Source organism: Chionomys nivalis, chromosome 14, assembly GCF_950005125.1.
Source record: "Chionomys nivalis chromosome 14, mChiNiv1.1, whole genome shotgun sequence".
NCBI classification, from domain to species: domain Eukaryota; kingdom Metazoa; phylum Chordata; class Mammalia; order Rodentia; family Cricetidae; genus Chionomys; species Chionomys nivalis.
Genome location: NC_080099.1, coordinates 44,525,548 through 44,544,848, shown reverse-complemented (window position 1 = coordinate 44,544,848; position 19,301 = coordinate 44,525,548). Strand labels below are relative to the sequence as shown.

Below are 19,301 nucleotides of genomic sequence, written 5' to 3'. Positions count from 1 at the left end.
CTGTGAGCTGCCATGTGGGTGCTGGGAATTGAACCCGGGTCCTCTGGAAGAGCAGTCAGTGCTTAACCACTAAACTATCTCTCCAGCCCTTAAAAATTTTTTTGAAATTCATGATAGATGATAATCTGGGTTTAAATAATGGTTTCAATTTAGGCTTATCTCTAATACTTTAATATAGTCACATACCAGAGTTTAAATAGAAGCAAACTATAAAAATAGAATTATCTTGAGACAGTAAGGAGTTTTTAAAAATACAATATATAACATGTTTGAAGTAGCTCTTCAGTAAAAACTGTGACAGAAATTGATTATCAATGTTATAATACAATCACTCATATATCTAGAGAACTACCAAATTCACTGAAACAAGCCTCCCTTTAAGTCCACTGCAAGGAAGGGTATGATCTCACGAAGCCATTAGACTAGAAAGCAAACACTGTCCAGCCTTAGGACCGCCCCCCAAAGAAACAATAATATTACTCTTAAAAATAATAGCTTCAGTCCAGTGCTCCAGTGTGGGTCTCTGTCTCTATCTCCATCCATCGCTAAATGAAGGTTCTCTGGTGATATGCAAGATATTCATCAGTATGGCTATAGGATAGGTTCATTTCAGGTTCCCTATCCTCAGGTGCCCAAGAAACTAACTGGGGACATTGCCCTGGGCACCTGGTAGCCACTCCAAGTTCAAGGTCCTAATGAGGAGCAGAAGGAGGGAGAACATGAACAAGGAAGTCAGGACCACGAGGGGTGCACCCACTCACTGAGATAGTGGGGCCGATCTATTGGGAGCTCACCAAGGCCAGCTGAACTGTGACTGAAAAAGCATGGGATAAAACCGGACTCTCTGAACATGGTGAACAATGAGAGCTGACGAGAGGCCAAGGACAATGGCATGGGGTTTTGATCCTACTTCATGTTCTGGCTTTGTGGGAGCCTAGACAGTTTGGATGTTCACCTTCCTAGACCTGGATGGAGGGGGGAGGACCTTGGACTTTCCACAGGGCAGGGAACCCTGACTGCTCTTGGGACTGGAGAGGGAGGAGAAGAGGAGTGGGGGGAGGGGGAGAGGGGCGGGAGGAGGGGGAGGGAAATGGGAGGCGGGGAGGAAGCGGAAAATTTTTTTTTCAATAAAAAAAATAAAAACAGCATGACTTTCAAAAAAAAATAGCTTCAAAAATCAAAGGAACCAAGATACTAACTGCACAAGGAGACAAGATCCCTCTGCAACACAGTAAAATCTGACAGGCAGCATCTTGCTCTAATTTTACTGATCAGCCTGCCAAATGAGCCTCCTGGTCGGCAGAGGGCAGCATCAGAAGCAGTTTGTATTTGACAAAAGCAGCAGGGGCCGCTCTCTAACGTGACTGCATCACAACCAGGCCGTAACAATGACACATCAAAAATAAGAGGGATCCATGTGCCATCTCGTGGCGAAAAGGAGAAGGGCACTGCTGCATATAGATTCTCAGATCCCTGCACTTTAGAAGGAATTAAAGCTAAATTATCTTTACCTTCCCTTAAATCTTCACCAGTAATTGCTCCCTGGAACCTACAACAGCAGCCTTCAAGCAAAATCTACAAAATTCCCTCCTAGTTTAACTTTTAATCTCTGTAAGAAAGCAGCAGATCCTCCTGTCTGATATTGGTACCTAAATAAAGAGGATAAAACACAACTCAACCAAAAATAGCAGCAAAAGACCACAGAAAGTTATCAAAATAAGAATCAGAGATTATGTTCGACTGTGCCAAAGATAGTGATTGCAAAGGAAACAGAGGAGAGAAAGTAACAGACCCAGAAGTTCAGAACACCAACCTCACTGTGCAGACGAGGAAAGGGCTGATGTATGAGGGAAAACCTCTGGAGCAATTTTATGAGTAAACAGATTAAAACAAGATATATTTTACCTCATCAGAAATTTTAATAATTTCTTATTTTTGGCAGAAGTATGAATTGATATAATCTTATAAACCCAGTGATATGAGGTGAAAAGAATGTCATCTTTCAGAAACCACTGTGCAGAAATATAAAGTATACAAAGATAAATAGGATTTTTCCTGTAGTCACGTTTATAAAACAGAATACTGAAACAAAATTCTCAATAAAGGATTAGTTATATATAAAGCTTTTATTATTCATGACAGAACACAACTGTCCACTTGAAATAATTCAATAGATAACACAAAACTTTAAAAAAGAAATAAAGCAAATTTATATATAATAGTATCAAGAGATGATAAAGGATGTTACACAAAATACAGAATAGTATTTACCATGTGGAATCAATTTGCTATACTAAAAAGTATATACATGCTATTACTATAGTTGGTCCTTAATTTTCCAATAAAGTTCTGTTTGATGCTTCCCTTTTTTATTCACATGAACTGAATCTAAATTAATTATGTGAATAACATAGGCATGTAAAAGGCTTGGTTAACCATGGTTACCACAGGAAGAAGGGAGATTGTTCTGTTTTAGAGTTTCAGTGTATTCTATACATTGTGGCAAAGATGGTTAGTCATTCAGGAACTGCCTTTAGATAGGATCACAGTAACAGAAACGACGGAAAATAAGGAACACAGTGGTACAAGCTTTGAAAGTTCACATCCTGATTGATTCAATTTTCTCTAGGGAATGCTGGGCCTTTGAGAGAAAAGGTGTGAAGACAGCAATTTAGAAAAGTACAAACCTGAGAAGATTAGAAATGTTTAAAGGAAGCTGGTGAGATGGCTCAGTAGCTAATGGTGCTTGTCACCAAGCCTGGAGACTGAGTTAGATCCTCCCAGATCCCCATGATGGTGAGAATCAGCTCTTTCAGGTGGTCCTCTGACTTCCCAAAATGCACCACGATATCTGTGTGTTGTACCTCTGCCCATACAAAATACATGTAATAAAAGAATAAAAATTGGAAAACAAAACAAAACAAAAACCCAGAAATGCTGAAAGGTCAGTGTGGTGGCACTTGCCATCCTATATAATACCAGCTCGTGAGAAGAATCAAAAAGATATTGCATTTGAGGTCAACCTGGGCTGCAGGTTGACTAGGTTACTGAATTCAAGGTCATCATGGGAAACATGACACCCCGTATCAAAAACCAACTAAGCCAAATCAAAAAAAAAAAAAGAAATACTTAGGACACAACTACCTAGAAGTTTCAAAGACCAAGCAATATAATGAGCAGCAACAGACAATGAGACAAAAACAAGAATACTTACTATTTGGGAAGCTAAGAGAAGAAAAAACCAAGGCAGGGAAGGGTAGTGTGCAGTCTCTTCCAGTAAGTCAGAAATACACAGCTACAGATCCAGTGTGGACAAAGTGGAATCAACAAGGATCATGGTTTTACCAACCATGAGGAAATGAGAGAGACCGAGGAATGATTATTACGTTTAGCCATAGAGTTTAGGTGAGGGGTGCAGTCATCAAGAGGTGAGACAGGCTGGAGGCGCCAGTGTGCCTGGAGGACTGAGGGGGTCACAATACTAAAGACAAGGAAGTGGGCTGGAGATGTGCTGTTGGTGGAAACAACTACCTGTGTGAGGTCCCAGGTTTGATCTTCAGTTTTGTAAATGTGGGGTCGAAAGGCACATAGGACCAACATAGGTGGTAGAACACTGAGCTCGTGGAAGGGCTACAGTTGTTTATCATGCACACAGGAGAGGAAAGGTGAGAAAGAGTAAGGGAACTGAGAGACATATGCAGCAAGAATCTTAAGGGTTCATCATGACCCTTCATATAGGAACTGGGGGAAATCAGGGTTGGGAGATGGCTCAGTGGGTAGAGCAATTGCCACCAAGCCTGATGACCTGAGTTTGGTAAGGGACCTACATGGTGGAAGAAGAGAACTGGCTCCTAAATGCTGTCCTGTGATGTCCATATGTACACTGTGGCATGCACATATCCATACACTCACCAAGTAATTTCTAAAAAAAGAATGATGTTGTGGAAAGTCAAACTAGAAGTAGCACAGTCAGAAACAGAACAGTCAGGAGCTCATTTTGTGGAGAACTCAAGACTAACTTATAGTATCAATAGATGGAACACAAAGGGAAGTGGGTGATACAAACTGGTATCAGATTCCAAATCATTAGTTTCTAGTAAAGAGAAAAGCAGAAGGGTCTGAAAGAGATGACAGAGAACAAAAAGGACACTACCCCATCTCTAGGTGAGGAGGACAGAAGAAAGCAGGAGAGACCAAAAGGAAAAGCAGTATTGAGGGAAGTCGAGGACTAACACACAATGTTGTTCTAGGAACAGACCATCAATTCTAGAGAGTACTATGAAGTATTTTTGAGAACTTAGTTGGAAGACAGAATAAAAAATACACAGAATCTTAAGAGATTGAAATATGGGAGACTGAGAAGGACTGAAGACTGTGGGGCTTTCTGTGGCAACAAAACCTTGGCATAATATCAGATTCTGTAGACCTCAATATGTCAAAGTTCGAGAAAGGATAATACAGGCTCACTTTCTACCACTGGTGAAAGAAGTAACACAAAATACATGTAGCACATTATCATATAAGTCAGATTCCTTAATTATCATATAAGTCAGAGTCCTTAAAACCCAGGTATTAGGTAGATTTGTGATTTTAGATCACAAGGAACTTCCCAAATGCTTTGTGCTAACAGCCTCACCCTCCTCAAAACCTAGGATAAGCTAGTAAGGAAAGGTTAAAAAAAAACCCAACAGGTGAGTGGACAGCATCTCTGGGTCTACTACACTTTAGAAATAGACAGAACAGACATCTTTCTGCCAAGAGACTCGCTGAACAGGGGAAGCCAGTTGAGCTCTCACAATCTTGTTTCTAGAAGTTTAAGTGGCAGAAGCTATAAAATTCCCTAACATTAGCTGGGCATAGTGTTGCAAACCTGTAACCCCAGCACTCAGGACACAAAGCAAAACTTTCAAATGAGGTTGCAGGCCAGTCAGTGCTAAGACCCTGTCTCAAAAAACAGCAAGAGCAAAAGATTTGTGAATACTAATAAAGATACAATTGGGTGAGTGCCACCTAGTGGACAGAAGAAGTCACAGGGAAATGGCAAACACCCTCTGTTGCTGGGGAAGGGATTACTGGTCCCTCCAAAGGCTCCTCCTGAAGCCCAAAGCTAGGCAGGAGCAGCAGACTGGCCAGCAACCTGCTGTTGCCCATGCTCTGACTCCTGTATCAACAGTAACAAGCTGTAGAATAAAGGTGAATTTGGTCTAAACCTAACTAGAATACTGCTTTTAATAAAGATGAAAATAAAATTTAACTACTGGGTATGTTCCCAAGAACTTAAAAGGCAGAACCAATAGAATCCATGATAAAAGACTCCTTGCTGATCACAACAAGATGGAGTGAGAATGTAGACTGGGGGAGGGGGAGAGGAAGACTAGCAAATTTCCATCTTCTAACGAGAAAGCCCTTTACACTTATTTAATCTTTAATCTTTTTCTCTGATACTCAATACTAATAACTGACCCAACTAAAAGGCTCTTTTGCGTTCTTACCTTTGGAAGCTGCAGGAACCAAGGCCAGGAGGAAAATGCATCAGATTTGAAAAGAAACAAAACAGGAATTACAGATAGAACTTGGTTATTATAGCTCAGTCACCCAACCTGTTCAAGGCACTCGCTGACCCTACTAATTAAATACTCTGGTCTAGGAACAACACTTTAAGACAGAACCATAATTCATTCAAGAGAACTATTAAAATGAGCCTAAGCTGAGTGTTTGGAACCTTGTATCCTTGTTGGTATACTGCCACAAAATACTTACAAGCAGCAATTCTCTTTGCCAGCCCCATAATAACAAAAACATTCTCTTTTCCTTGGAATGGAAAAATCAATGTCTCCTCTTCCCAACCCCCTTCTACCCTCACCAGGGAAGGGAAAAGCTCTCCCTGTCTGGAACTAAGGAGAGCACTCACTTTTGGTCTGGGCAGAGAAGGCAAGGGTAAGTTTGGCAAAAAGTTCGTTGTTCTCAAAGCGGTCTTCTTTCACCTTTGTCCAGAAGCAGTCCTGGGAAAGGTCCTCAGCCACGAACTGTATAAACAGACAGGTAGTAAGAACTACTGGGCTGAACTCTCCCTGTGCTAGAAAAGTGACTCTAATTATCAGCAATGTTGACTAGCCTGGGATTAATTTAGGACACAGACAGTAGCTGTGCCCTTCATAGGGAAGCAGGAGACAATGCTTCTGGTAAGTTTACTGGTAACTAGTCAAGAATCAGAATCAGTTATGCTGATCTTCCTCCTAATCCCAAATTTTCTAGTTTCACAAGCATTAAAGCCTTATTCCCAATGTTCCTTGCTCTACATTTCCCCCACGAATCTGGCTATGTTGAACTTAGTTTCTAGAAGCAAAAGAATGACCCAACCACAGGGGTCACAAACACATCGTGGGCTGCACAAGCATAATTTCAGTCATGTGCACCCTAGTGAAGCGACAGCTGTCAAACTACCATAGTGCTCATTTTACCACAGAAAAGTCAAATGTATTAACATAGGTTGACTTTCATTAAGATATATTCATTAGGGCCCACAAATCTTCCTGTGGTAATATCTCAAATAGAGATGTTGTATAAACATAAACACAAGTAGAACTTTAAGGTCAGATTATGAGCCCTAAAAGTGGGTAGCCTACCCACACACAAAAAGTAGTTTAAGGCCGGGCGGTGGTGGCGCACGCCTTTAATCCCAGCACTCGGGAGGCAGAGGCAGGCGGATCTCTGTGAGTTCGAGACCAGCCTGGTCTACAGAACTAGTTCCAGGACAGGCTCCAAAGCCACAGAGAAACCCTGTCTCGAAAAACCAAAAAAAAAAAAAAAAAAAAGTAGTTTAAGATTTTATGCTGTAGAAAAACTTACCTTGGACCAGTTTGGCCTCCGGAGCTGTACCTCTGGTTTATAAACTTTTTTAGGGGTTAATCCAAATGGCAGAACCGGGGCTGCAGGAATCCCAAATCCAAAGGGGGGAGGTGGAGGCACGCCCATTCCAGGTGGAGGAGGAATGCCAGGGCCTCCAGGAAGAGGGGGAGGGGGAGGAGGCAGTCCTGGTCCTCCAGGCAAGGGAGGGGGTGGGGGGACGCCAGGCAAAGGAGGGGGAGCTGGTATACTAACACCTCCAGGCAAAGGAGGAGGTGGGGGGACGCCAGGCAAAGGAGGGGGAGCGGGTATACTAACACCTCCAGGCAAAGGAGGAGGTGGGGGGATGGCAGCACCTCCAGGCAAAGGAGGAGGTGGGGGGATGGCAGCACCTCCAGGCAAAGGAGGAGGTGGGGGGATGGCAGCACCTCCAGGCAAAGGAGGGGGAGCGGGTATATCAGCACCTCCAGGCAAAGGAGGGGGAGGAGGTGGAAAGGTACCTCCAGGAAGAGGAGGTGGGGGTGGGGGAGGTGGAATAACAATGCCAGGGTCACCAGGCAGAGGCGGGGCAGGGGGAACAGCAGCACTGCTAGAAACAGAAGGAGCAACAGCCACAGCAGAGAGAGAAGCCATTTCCTTCTTGGCTTCTTCTAGTTCTTTTGACAGCTTGGCAACCTAAAGAAGCAACACAGAATTAGTACTTCTCACCCCACTTCAGTGACTACTAGAGCTGCAAGGACCTAGAAAAGCACTTAACCCAAAGTTCTGTTTAACCATAGATGGATTGAGAGGTCAGAGTACATGATTCTTCTCTAAGTCACACTGCTACTTAGGAGTAGAGTAAAACTAGAACTGAAGTATGTGCTATACAGTTAATCCCACAACTATACAAATGATCAAGTTAGCACTAGTGTAGGTTGTCTACATTTTTGTAACTGCAGAGAAAAGACTGAAGGTGTCACAGAAGCATAAACTAAGTTGGATGGGCAAATGAGCCAAGAGCTTACTGTTGACTCCCAAACGCATACGTCAGTTCTGGATTCTGCCGTAACTTTAATCTTTCTTTACAATCTTCTATATCTGTATCTAAATGTTTTGTCTTATAATACCATACTCCCAAAGCAAGACTAAAACCATTAAATGACTGTTAAAACACACCATCTACCTGATGATCCAGCTGCTCTTCCCTAGCACAGGGAACCTATGACCGTATGACCCATGACCAGCACAGCTGAGCTAGGGAGGGCAGCTGCAGTCCTGCTCACACTTTACCTCTCCGGTCAGCTTTGACACCTCCGCTTCTAGATCTTGTTTTTCTGTAGCAATCTGCTGCTTTTCAGAATCCAGTGCATTCTTTTCTCCTTGCAGATCCTGAAGTTTCTGCTCAAAGTCATTTTCCATCTTTTTCATTTCTACTTGTAACTCATGCCGGGCTGTTAACTCTGAGTCCAACTAAAGAAGAAAAAAAAATCAGATTCCCAACAATCTGTCTGTCATAGCCTCAGTTGTAAACGCAACAAAAACCTACAGTCACCAGGAAAGAGGGAACCTCAATTGAAGAATTTCTCAGATCAGACTGGCCTGTGGTCATGTCTGCGTAGCATATTCCTAACTGCTACTGTGAATTGTGCCATTCCTAAGCAGGTAGACCTGGGATGTTTAAGAAAGGTAGCTGAGGGCCGGGCAGTGGTGGCACACACCTTTAATCCCAGCACTTGGGAGGCAGAGGCGGGCGGATCTCTGTGAGTTCGAGACCAGCCTGGTCTACAAGAGCTAGTTCCAGGACAGGCTCCAAAACCAGAGAAACCCTGTCTCGAAAAACCAAAAAAAAAAAAAAAAAAAAAAAAAAAAGGTAGCTGAGGGCTGGAGAGATGGCTCAAGAGCATTGCCTGCTCTTCCAAAGGTCCTGAGTTCAATTCCCAGCAACCACATGGTGGCTCACAACCATCTGTAATAAGGTCTGGCGCCCTCTTCTGGCCTTCGGCATACACACAGATAGACTATTGTATACATAATAAATAATATTTAAAAAAAAAAAAAAAGAAAGGTAGCTGATCAAGTCAGTGGTAAGAGGCCAGGAAGCAGCATTCCTCTAGTTTCTGCTTCAAGTTCCAGCCTTAGCTTCCCTGATGACAGACTATCAAGTGGAAGATGAAATAAACCCTTTCCTCTTCAAGTTGCTTTAGGTCCTGGTGTTGATCACAGCAACAGAAACCAAACTAGGATGCTGCCTATCCCAGTTAGAAACATAAGGGCTAGTTCCTGTAATTTACTATTTTGTCTCAACACCTACTCTATAGAGCTTACTGACCCATCTAAGTAATGCTTTGAAAAGAAGAGAACAGTATGATCTTGACTTTAAAAACAAAGTTAAAGGGAGGAGACAAGAGATCATGTTCATAGTCTTCCTACTTAAATAGCCAGAAACCAAGTCAGCTAATCGAAGACTTGAAAGACCTTTAATCATGTCCTGGTTAGTTTTATGTCAACTTGATACAAGCTAGAGTCATCATAGAGGAGGGAGCCTCAATTGAGAAAATGCCCCTATAGCTAGGCAGTGGTGGGGCAGCACTCAGGAGGCAGAGGAAGACTGAGTTCGAGGCCAGTCTAGTTCAAAGAGTGAGTTCCAGGACAGGACAGCCAAGGCTACAGAGAAACCCTGTCTCAAAAGTCAAAAGACCGAAAAAGAAAAAGAAGGGGACAAAAAAGAAAGAAAATTTAAAAAAAAAGAAAATGCCCCTGTAAAATTGGTGATTGATTTGGGAGGGCTCAGTCCAATGTGGGCCGGGTCACCTCTGCAGGCTGGTGTTTCTGACTTAAGAAAGCATGAGCAAGTCATGTAAGTAGCACCCCTCCATGGCCTCCGCATCAGCTCCTGCCTCCAGGTTCCTGCCCTGGGTGAGCTCCTGCTCTCACTGCTTTTGATGATCAACTGTTATAGGGAACTGTGAGTGAAATAAATCTCTTCCTCCTCAAGTTGCTTTTGGTCATGGTGTTTCAACATAGCAATAGTGACCCTAACTAGACAAACCAGGACAGCTGCCTTGCACAATTCCAGCCATGGCAGAAATCCTTAATTACTACAGAAATAACAGGAATTGAGGCATATTCCACTTCCTACTGTCCTGGAGTAAGAGGAACACTTACATAGAGTATCATCTGTCTTTGCTGGCTTGCCTGGTGGCCCAAGAACATTGTGAGATCAACTCAAGCTTCTCATTTCACATCAATACTCTGTCTCACTAACAAAAAGATTTCCCTCTAGGAACCTTTAGATTCTGAATGCTTTCAAAATATCATAGACAATATTGTCTCGCATGTCAAGAAACAGTTATCTTCAAAGAAAAATATATACCCTAAACTTACGTGTGTATATTTGTTTTGCACATATATGTATTTGTGGTTTACACTAGAGACTGAACCTAGGCTTTCTCACACAAATAGCAAGCACTGATCCCCTCATACGCACCTTTTTTTCTAGCTCTGTAGCTTTGGCCTCAGATTTTTCCACCTTTGTTTTATCAATCATTTGATCTGAAAATAAAAAACAATTTGATCTGAAAACAACTCAGTAAGTAAAGTTCTGTTTCCTAAGCCTGTGCCTCTGCTCCTAAGCCTCCAATATACTCAAGGGCAGTTGTCTATCCTTTTGTTGCTGTTATTCTTAATGTTCTACACTAGAACAAGAAATGCAAGTTTCATTAAATACAATCTACACTTTCTCTTAATTTTATTTATACAGTTGTTATACTTTTTGTGTATATGTGAGTGCATGAGTGTATATGTACAGGTTGAGTATAGGCATGTGTATGTAAGACATGTGAAAGTCAGATGACAACTATGAAGAGTGGCACTTGTCACCATAAGGAATCTGGGGCAAAACTCAGGTCCTCAGGCTTGCATGCAAGCACCTCTACTTACTGCCACCTTGCATGTCCTCAAGCTATGATTTCTAAGTGCGAGGTATAACAATCACATGAAGGATGGCCAGTGTGACCTTTATGATTTTGAGACCAGCAGGGTCAGAAAACGCTAAAGTCTGCAAAAAGCAGTATATAAGAAAGGGCAAGATTTTCAATTTGTGCAGAAATAAACTAAAGAGACCACATAATCTTAGCAAAAAGGGTATACTGAGAAAGAACAGAAATAGGGACAAGAATAATTTCTTTGAAAATTTCATTGAAAGAAGAAAACAAAAGGTATAAGCACTGAATGTTTTGATGAGTCAAGTAGGAAAGCCTGCTTACCAATCAATCCCTCAATATCAATCTGGAGGTGCCGGCACTTGAAGTCAGGATCAGTTCCATTCTTGTGTAGAACTATCTGAGAAATACATTCTTCAATCAATTTATAGTACTGTGGCCTATGAAAGAAACAAAACAGACTTACCAAAGTGAAATCAAAATGTAACTTCCAGAAGTATTCTGGATCAAGAAAAGCTAACTTCTTTGACTATAAAGAATTAAGGATAAGTATTCTGAAAAGAGCTTTGGTGAAGCTAAAAGCATCACTGCTGTACTAGGGACTTCTCTTCTAGATCAGCTCTTCTTCCTATTTCAGATACTCAACAGTTCTTATAGACTGGGCTATAGTTCAGTCATGTGGAAAACATGGATGTCAACATGAACACTCTCATGCACACACTTAAAAAGATTTTTTATTGTGTGTATATCTGTGTATATGTACATGTATAAAAGTGCCCATGGAGGTCACAAGTGTCAGATGGAATTACAGGTGGTTTGTGAAGCTGATATGAGTGTTGGGAACTATTGGGTCCTCCACAAGAACAGTATGCATGCTTAACATCTGAGCTATCTCTCATCCCCCAACAAACAGGGTTTTTCTGTCAAACAGTTCTGGCTGTTCTGGAACGCACTTTGTAGATGAGGCTAGCCTTGAACTCACAGAGATCTGCCTGCCGCTACCTCCTGAGTGCTGGGATTAAAAGGTGCGTGACACCACTGCCCTATCCCAACATACTTTCTTAACATCTGCTTCCCAATGCCAGTACTTTCCCATTTAAATAAACAGTTAGGCTTGATTCGTATGATCCTCCTTGTCAGGCTACTGCTGATCTCTACATCCAGGCAACCAGAAAGAATTTTAGGTTGCCATCTGTCTTTACTGTCATCCTTACCCCACTTACCTATTCCTTTCTAAGGGCGTTCCACACAATGACTATTCCCAAAGAAGTGCCTTTCAACTAAACTAAAGCAGTTGTTATGTTGATCAAACAGCTGACAACTTCTTTTAGATTTGTGACTAATGAACCCCCACAATGTTTTTCCTTTCTTTTTTAAACTTTCTAGAACAATCTTTGAATTTAAGGATGCTGCTTTTCCACTCAGACTCAACATTTCCCACAGGTATATAAGCTTACCTAGCCTCATAATCATTTCGAACCAATAGGAGATGCTGCAGGATGGACAGGAAGTGTGGCTCTGCTTTTGAGTCTTTCACTGTGTTCAAAAGAATCTGGAAGATTTCACCAAAGTCAGTAGAAAGGACAGGCTAAGGAAATCAAACATTTAGAAGCTGTTTGACAGGTGGCTTACTGAAAGATGCCACTTCCACTCTAACAACTGTTCCAAAAACATCTCTAGTTCCTTTAGCCAAGAGTGCGACTATCCATAGACAAAGGATCCCTAGGACTTAGCCTGAAAATCTACGACAGAAAATAAAAATAGAACTACCTCAAAGCTACCCGTGGCAGGTAATCAAATACGTAATAGAAATATTGTTTGTCAGTCCAAAGAGTTCTACATAGCACCCATCTCAGTAAGTTATTGCGTTCTAAGAAACATACAGATTTGGATGGATGCTTTAAGATGGGAGGGCAATCTGGTTGCAACATCTGCTACTTTACTGCCAGGTTGATGGATGCTTTCAGGTTAAAAAGGTCACCTTTAATGGCTTTCCTGGTCCATGATGGACAGCAATATAAAGACACCAGTTTTATTAAAAATAAATATATATATTTTTGAGACAGGGTCTCTCTATGTAGTCCTAGCTGTCCTGGAGCTCACAATACAGACCAGGCTGTCTTAAAAGTCAAGATCCGTCCTAAATGCTAGGAGACAAACTCAAGGCATGTGCCACCACACTCAGTCTTATACCCTATTCTCTAAGTCATCACTTGCCACAATACTCCATAATTCAGTCATCAGTCACAAAAGGATATTCCATCTCCATGCGAATGTCTTCTAGCCGTCCCTTCAGATCATATAAATCTTCCTCCGCTTGTTCATCAAACACATTTAGCTGTACTCTCATATCGTCATTGTCAATCTCCCGAAGCTCCTGGCAATGATAGAAGAAGTCAGGGAACCCAAAAATCTCCTCTGTGCCTAGAAATCCAAACCTTTCAACCTGGTGTTTAAGTTGAAAACCAGAATCACCTCAGTGATGATCAGGGCTGTGCGAGCAGGAAGGAACAATCCAGACTTCTTAATGAAATGTTTTATCTTACCTGCAACACCTGATGCAGCCCCAAGCGCATTAGTTCACTTCGAATGTGAACTCGGAAGTCAAATTCTTCTGCAGGAGTGATGAGAGCATTGATCAGCTGTAGGCATCCCACCTGAAATAAGCAAATCCAGCTGCTATGTCAGCATTAAGCCTAATAAATAAGGATTCCACTATTTATATACATTCTGGAGCTCCATAAAAAGATACACAACAAAAACTATAGGAAAGAATTTTAACCAGAGCAACAAAACATTGTTGAGTGCAAGTCTAGAGTACTTAGTGAATGAATCCAAGGATCTAACAGAATATGTTCCTATAGAAAATTGCCCTTCCTCAGGTGCTAATAACTAATTTACTCCCCCCAATATCACAAGGAGGAAAGTAGTTATTTGTTTTTTAGAGAATAAAATCATTTTCTTCAGAAAAAAAAAAAACACTAAAATATAAAAGACATAGTTGAGAACCACTCTATTATTTTTATTAAAAACTTTTAGTATTTTCAATTATGTGTGCATTAATGTGTGTGTGTGTGTGTGTGTGTGCAGGTGAATGCACACATGAATACCAGTGTCAGAAACCCCTGGAGCTGGAGTTACAGACAGTTGTGAGCTGTCTGACAAGGGTGCTGGGAATTGAACTTGGTCTTCTGGAAGAGCAGTATATGCTCTTAACTGATGAGCCATCTCTCCAGGCCCCATATCGTCTATTAAAAGGCCAAATGACACTAGACATGGTGATGTAGACCCATGAATCAGGAGGCAGGAAAATCACCAATATTTGCCCAGGCAATTATTACATGTTTAATTCCAGAACTTGGGAGGCAAAAAGATCAGCTATGTCTAGCCTGTACTATATAATGAGTTTGAGGCCAGCCCAGACTCTAACACAAAATAAAAATTAAAAAGGGCTCTCAGGTTCAGTGGTCGTTCGGTAGTAGGGGGCTTGCCCAGTATAAGCAAAGCCCTCGGTTCGATTTCCTGCACCACAGAAAAATAAAGGACAAATGAACTCTGGTCTTTCCATTTTGAATTCTATTCTATTCTGTTCTATTGTTGGCCCAGTTTTAAGAGTGTATATACATACTTTGAGTGCAATGGAGGTCCCACTTTTTAATCCATCCAGCAGTGGCTGGAAGCGTTCAAGCTCATCCATTTCAGCTCTCTCTGTCATTGCCTCCAAAACTCGTTCATTCCTGTCCAAAATAAAAGAAAGTGAATTGCCCAGGTGCACTGACAGACATGGATAGATTTGGCAGGGAATAAACCAATTAGGAAACAAGACATTATCAATGCTTTCAGGCATTTGAAATTATTCTCTTAACCCTCACAGACACTAGAATTTGATAAAAAGTAATGGATTATCTTCTGAGAAAAAAAATTTCCTAAAACCCTTCTTAGACTCCTACTCATGAATACAAAATTAAGACCTCTGAGCTATGAAATATAAATTGCTCTGACTTTTTAAGGACCATTTAATATTAAGAGTACTAATCAATCTCTAAAAAACATTACATGTGGTTCACTTTTAGAATTTTCTGCTTGAAGTATCATGATGATAACAAAAAAGATTCTGTTTAAAGCACTGTGGATCCTCAAATACTCTACCTGCACTAAAACCCTAACATTCACTTCTGAGAAGAAATATGGCCTTACTACTAAGCTTCTAAACACCAAAAGGACACCAAAGTAACTCAATTTTCCTCTACGCTACAAGAAGATGGTAAAATGGAAAATGCAGAAATAGCTCCAGTCACATACATGTCGTCTGGCTGTGGTAAGATACAAAGAGCAGACAGCAGCTTAGCTGCATCAATCATCATATTGGGAACAGCAGGATCCATGGCTCTGACCAGCAGTAGGATTCCTTCTTCTGTGTCCAACATGGTTTTGATTCCAAACTGTTAAGACAAGAACAAAGGAATGAGGCTTAATGACAACACACACAAGCAAGGACATGCTTAGGGTTTTTTATGAATAGAATGTTATCTCCTCAAATACATGTAAGAATGTTAATCCCCTAGAACCCTAGAACGTAGCCTCTTGGGATATAGTTATTGCAGATAAGATTAGCTGAATTACCACGAAGCCACACTGGAGTAAGGCAGGTTCTTAATCTGGTATGCCTGGTCCCTGTGTAAGGGAGAACTCTACATCCCAGACATGTACACACACAGCATCACAAGAACACCAAGTGGAAATAGAAATAATGCATCTATAAACCAGTTGTCAGCAAGCTACTAGAGAGCAGAAGGGAAACATGGAACACATTCTCCCTCCCAGCCTCAGGAAGAACCTGTCCTGGCTGACAGAGGATCTTGGACTTCCATCCTTCAGAACTGAGACCATGAATTTCTGTTGTTTAAGACACTCACTTTGGAGACTCTAGAAACTAGCACAGGAATAGAGAATATATTCCCAATAACAGTTAAACAGAGAAGATTACAACAAAATAAACTTCCTAAGACACACAACAAACTTTCACTTTCCCAGGTGGTGGTAGCACACGCCTCTAATCCCAGCACTCGGGAGGCAGGCAGGCGGATCTCTGTGAGTTCGAGGCCAGCCTAGTCTACAAGAGCTAGTTCCAGGACAGACTGCAAAGCTACAGAGAAACCCTGTCTCAAAAAATAAAATAAAATAAAATAAAATAAAATAAAATAAAATAAAATAAAATAAAATAAAAATAAATTCACATCTACACAGTGAGTTCCAGCATAGCCAGGACTGTATAGTGAGATCAGACATTAACTTTACAAAAAAATAAGTTAGAAATGAATATTTTAGAAGAAATGGCATACTGGCATACACCTGCAATCCCAGCTCTTGGGAGGTGGAAGCAGAAGCAACAAGAGGTCAAACAAACTGAAGGGAAATTTGGACTTCTTGAGACTGGGATGAATGAATGTAGGAAAGAGGCAAGGAAATAACATTCCAAACAATAACTACAGGTCAAACAACAAGATCAGTAAAAAGACTGTAAAGTACAAGAACACTTAGCCTACCCTCTGAAACAGAAATCAGAACTAGTGGGACGAATTCCGTAGAGGCTCACATACATTGCAGTAAAGTACAGTTACAGTATGGAAAGGAAAGGCAAAGCCTTAAGCCTCAGTTTCTTCTCCTTCTGGCAGACTACAAAGGAGAAATAGCGAAGATCGAGATGGCAGCTGTGGTCAAAACAGGGAAAACCTCACCTTGTTGTTCATGAAAGCTTTCAAGCAGCGGATGATCTCATGCTGGTTCCGGCTGTCGTAGTTTCTGCACACAGAAAACACAATCAGCAAAGTCCCTTTATTTTATAATACATCTTCTTTCCATATGATTGTTCAATCTTTCAAACAAGGACATCAGGAATACTTTCAACTAGCAGCTAAGCAGAATCTAACAGATAGTTATGAATACAGCCCAGCACGTTCATAAATGACAGCATTATGTTGTCATGTCAAAAGGTAGTACAGCCCTACATCACAAAGCACTTGACCCAGAAACACTAACAAAAATATCAACTGGCTAATACACTTGTAATTTGAGAATTTAGTATTAAATTAAAAACCTGCCAATTCGGGATTGGGCATAACTCAATAGTACAATACTTGCCTAGCAAGTGCAAGGCCCTAAGTTTGGACCCCGACACTATTAAAACATGTGTTAAGTGTGCAAACAAAACTTCATCCCTTAACTCCCTTTAGGCAGCTAGGTACTAAATTCTTTAAGATACTATCCTATCACTCCTTGCCAATACTGAAAAGGCTTTATATCTGAGAAAGTACACACAGACCCAATTCCATGTACTATTTGTCTAAAAAAAGATTCCAGAAGAATTGGGCACTTTGGATGGCAGCATAACAGCCTAAAATAGTTATGGTATTCAAGAATTTATCCCAATACTGAAGACTACTATAAAACTAAACCCAAACTAATAATGTATACTCTAAAAAAGACCTCCAAGTGTAATGTGGCCCAGACCAGATCACAGTACAACTGAAGATGAAATCAGATCCTCTTTCCAGACAGAAAAACAACTGGAGACTAATAATCTTTACTGGTATAGATCTTCCCATCTATACGCTCATCCTCTAATCTCTTCCACAAGAAACTTCACTTTCATCCAACAGCATATTCCTCCTAGTCCATAAATCTGAATTTAACTGTTGTTATTTCCTTAATGAACAGCCCACTCTGGCCCTCAACCTAGAAAATATAAAGACCCAAAATTCCTTACCCAGAAATCTCCTCTTTCTCATCATGGAGCCGTTTGAGAATATCCAATAAGGAGGCTAGGCCCTCAGCACCAAATGTCTGCACCCAACTACAAAAAAATAGATTAAAGGCAATGTAGTATCAATTTAAGTCAATAAAGGCTATTTGCAAACTCTATCCTAGAAATCCTTCACCTCCCATCCAGACCTTTCTCATACTTCCCTACCTCCTTTGGTTGTGAACTACGGCATGAGTTTCTGGTACTGTTCCCTCAGAATTCTCACCTGACAGGGTTATTGTTGAGAGAAACTCGAAGGGACTCAAGGCAACTAAGCAGATGCATATCCCGCAAGCCTGACCTCAGCTCCTGAATGTACATCATGGCAGACCTAGAGCTTTCTTTCTGGTTCATGCCCTGGAAAGAGGCATATAGAGAGGTCAGTAAACACTGAGCCTAAACATAAGTTATTAGCTTATACTCATCACACAGTATAAAAATTAACAGGGCAGATACCCATTATACAAACTACCAAACTACATGAGATTCATAAATAGTTCATGAACTTAAAAATAAGTCTGGGAAAAAGGTGGCAAATCAAGACTTAAGAGTCAGTCAAGAGGAGGCTTATCTAACAGGATTAAGCAGAATTAATAGAGACATAGAATAGTCTATAAAATTAGCAGAATAAGCAGGTTTGGGGTAAGGATGCAGCCTCCTGTGAGCATCTGCCCTAGAGCTTACAGCTGAGGAGGCGTGCAAATACTGGGACACCATCTCCCTCTTGATGACAATGTCCTTCTCTCTCAAAGGCTGTTGCTTCTCCTCATTCAGGTTCATATCCACCTAGCAAAAGGAGGGGGCAGGGAGGCAGAGAGAAAAAAATAAAATTATCATGTAAGTTTTTGTTTTGTTTTGTTTTTCTGTGACAGGGTCTTACAATGTAGCTCTTGATGTCCAAGACCTCACTACGTAGACCAGGCTTGTCTTGAACTCACAGAATTCTCCCTGCCTCTTTTAAGTTTTCAGTGTTTAATATTTATTATACTTAGTAATGAGTTGACACAGCAAATCATTAGTGAACAAATATGTTTTCTTGATTCCTAGAAGTTTAAGTTATGGTAACCAATAAAAATCCCTCAGGGATAAAATCTAATTAAGTGCAGTACAGATCCCCACAGACACCAACCATCCTTGGTATGAAGCTTGCATGCTGGCAGACATGCTGGGTATACATACACTCTACCACTGAGCTCCGTCTTTAAACCACTGGACACTTTAAAATATATAGACTTCTGACGGTTTCCCTAGGAAACAATAAACTCTTGATACATTTTCTTTTGTATTACTGAGTGGAAACCATACATAATATTTTCTTCATTAAAGGCAGACCTTCATCTCTCCAGTACTGGAAAACTGCTGCCATTAAAAAGAAGAAGAAGAAGATCAACACCAACAAAATCTGCCTGAACTTTCAGGCCTAATCATTTATATTGGTTATTGCAGAGTGTCCATGCAAAGTGTCCTTGTTCTCACTAGACAGCAAAGTAAGTCACAACCATGCATAGCTCAAAACTAAACCGACTTCAGATACAATCTTTAAAGGCCTTCTATTTAGTAAGCTCTTTCCAAATTCCCCACTAAACAGAGGACCGAATGCAAATGATGCCTTTGTATTCCTCAGCTTTTTCTTTATACAGAGGTCATTATAAATGCTTCCTCACTTCATCTTCTGACTTAGCCTCAAAGTGGTGACCATACTACCACAGGGCTTGGTCCACCCACACTAC

The 19,301-nt window shown here is 41.0% G+C and overlaps 1 protein-coding gene across 1 annotated transcript in view; it reads right to left on the bottom strand.

The window, feature by feature from the left end:
• The window catches only part of Diaph1 (diaphanous related formin 1), a 99,510-nt gene that overhangs the window by 47,044 nt on the left and 33,165 nt on the right, over positions 1-19,301 (bottom strand). Inside the window, exons 4-18 of the mRNA XM_057788564.1 lie at positions 18,256-18,357; positions 17,798-17,928; positions 17,536-17,622; positions 16,508-16,571; positions 15,072-15,211; positions 14,398-14,506; positions 13,316-13,426; positions 13,028-13,146; positions 12,227-12,343; positions 11,094-11,209; positions 10,316-10,380; positions 8,119-8,298; positions 6,850-7,521; positions 5,912-6,026; positions 5,493-5,501 (exon numbers count right to left, since the gene is read on the bottom strand). Coding sequence (XP_057644547.1) covers positions 5,493-5,501; positions 5,912-6,026; positions 6,850-7,521; positions 8,119-8,298; positions 10,316-10,380; positions 11,094-11,209; positions 12,227-12,343; positions 13,028-13,146; positions 13,316-13,426; positions 14,398-14,506; positions 15,072-15,211; positions 16,508-16,571; positions 17,536-17,622; positions 17,798-17,928; positions 18,256-18,357 — 2,137 coding nt within the window. The remainder of the gene's footprint in view (positions 1-5,492; positions 5,502-5,911; positions 6,027-6,849; positions 7,522-8,118; positions 8,299-10,315; positions 10,381-11,093; positions 11,210-12,226; positions 12,344-13,027; positions 13,147-13,315; positions 13,427-14,397; positions 14,507-15,071; positions 15,212-16,507; positions 16,572-17,535; positions 17,623-17,797; positions 17,929-18,255; positions 18,358-19,301) is intronic.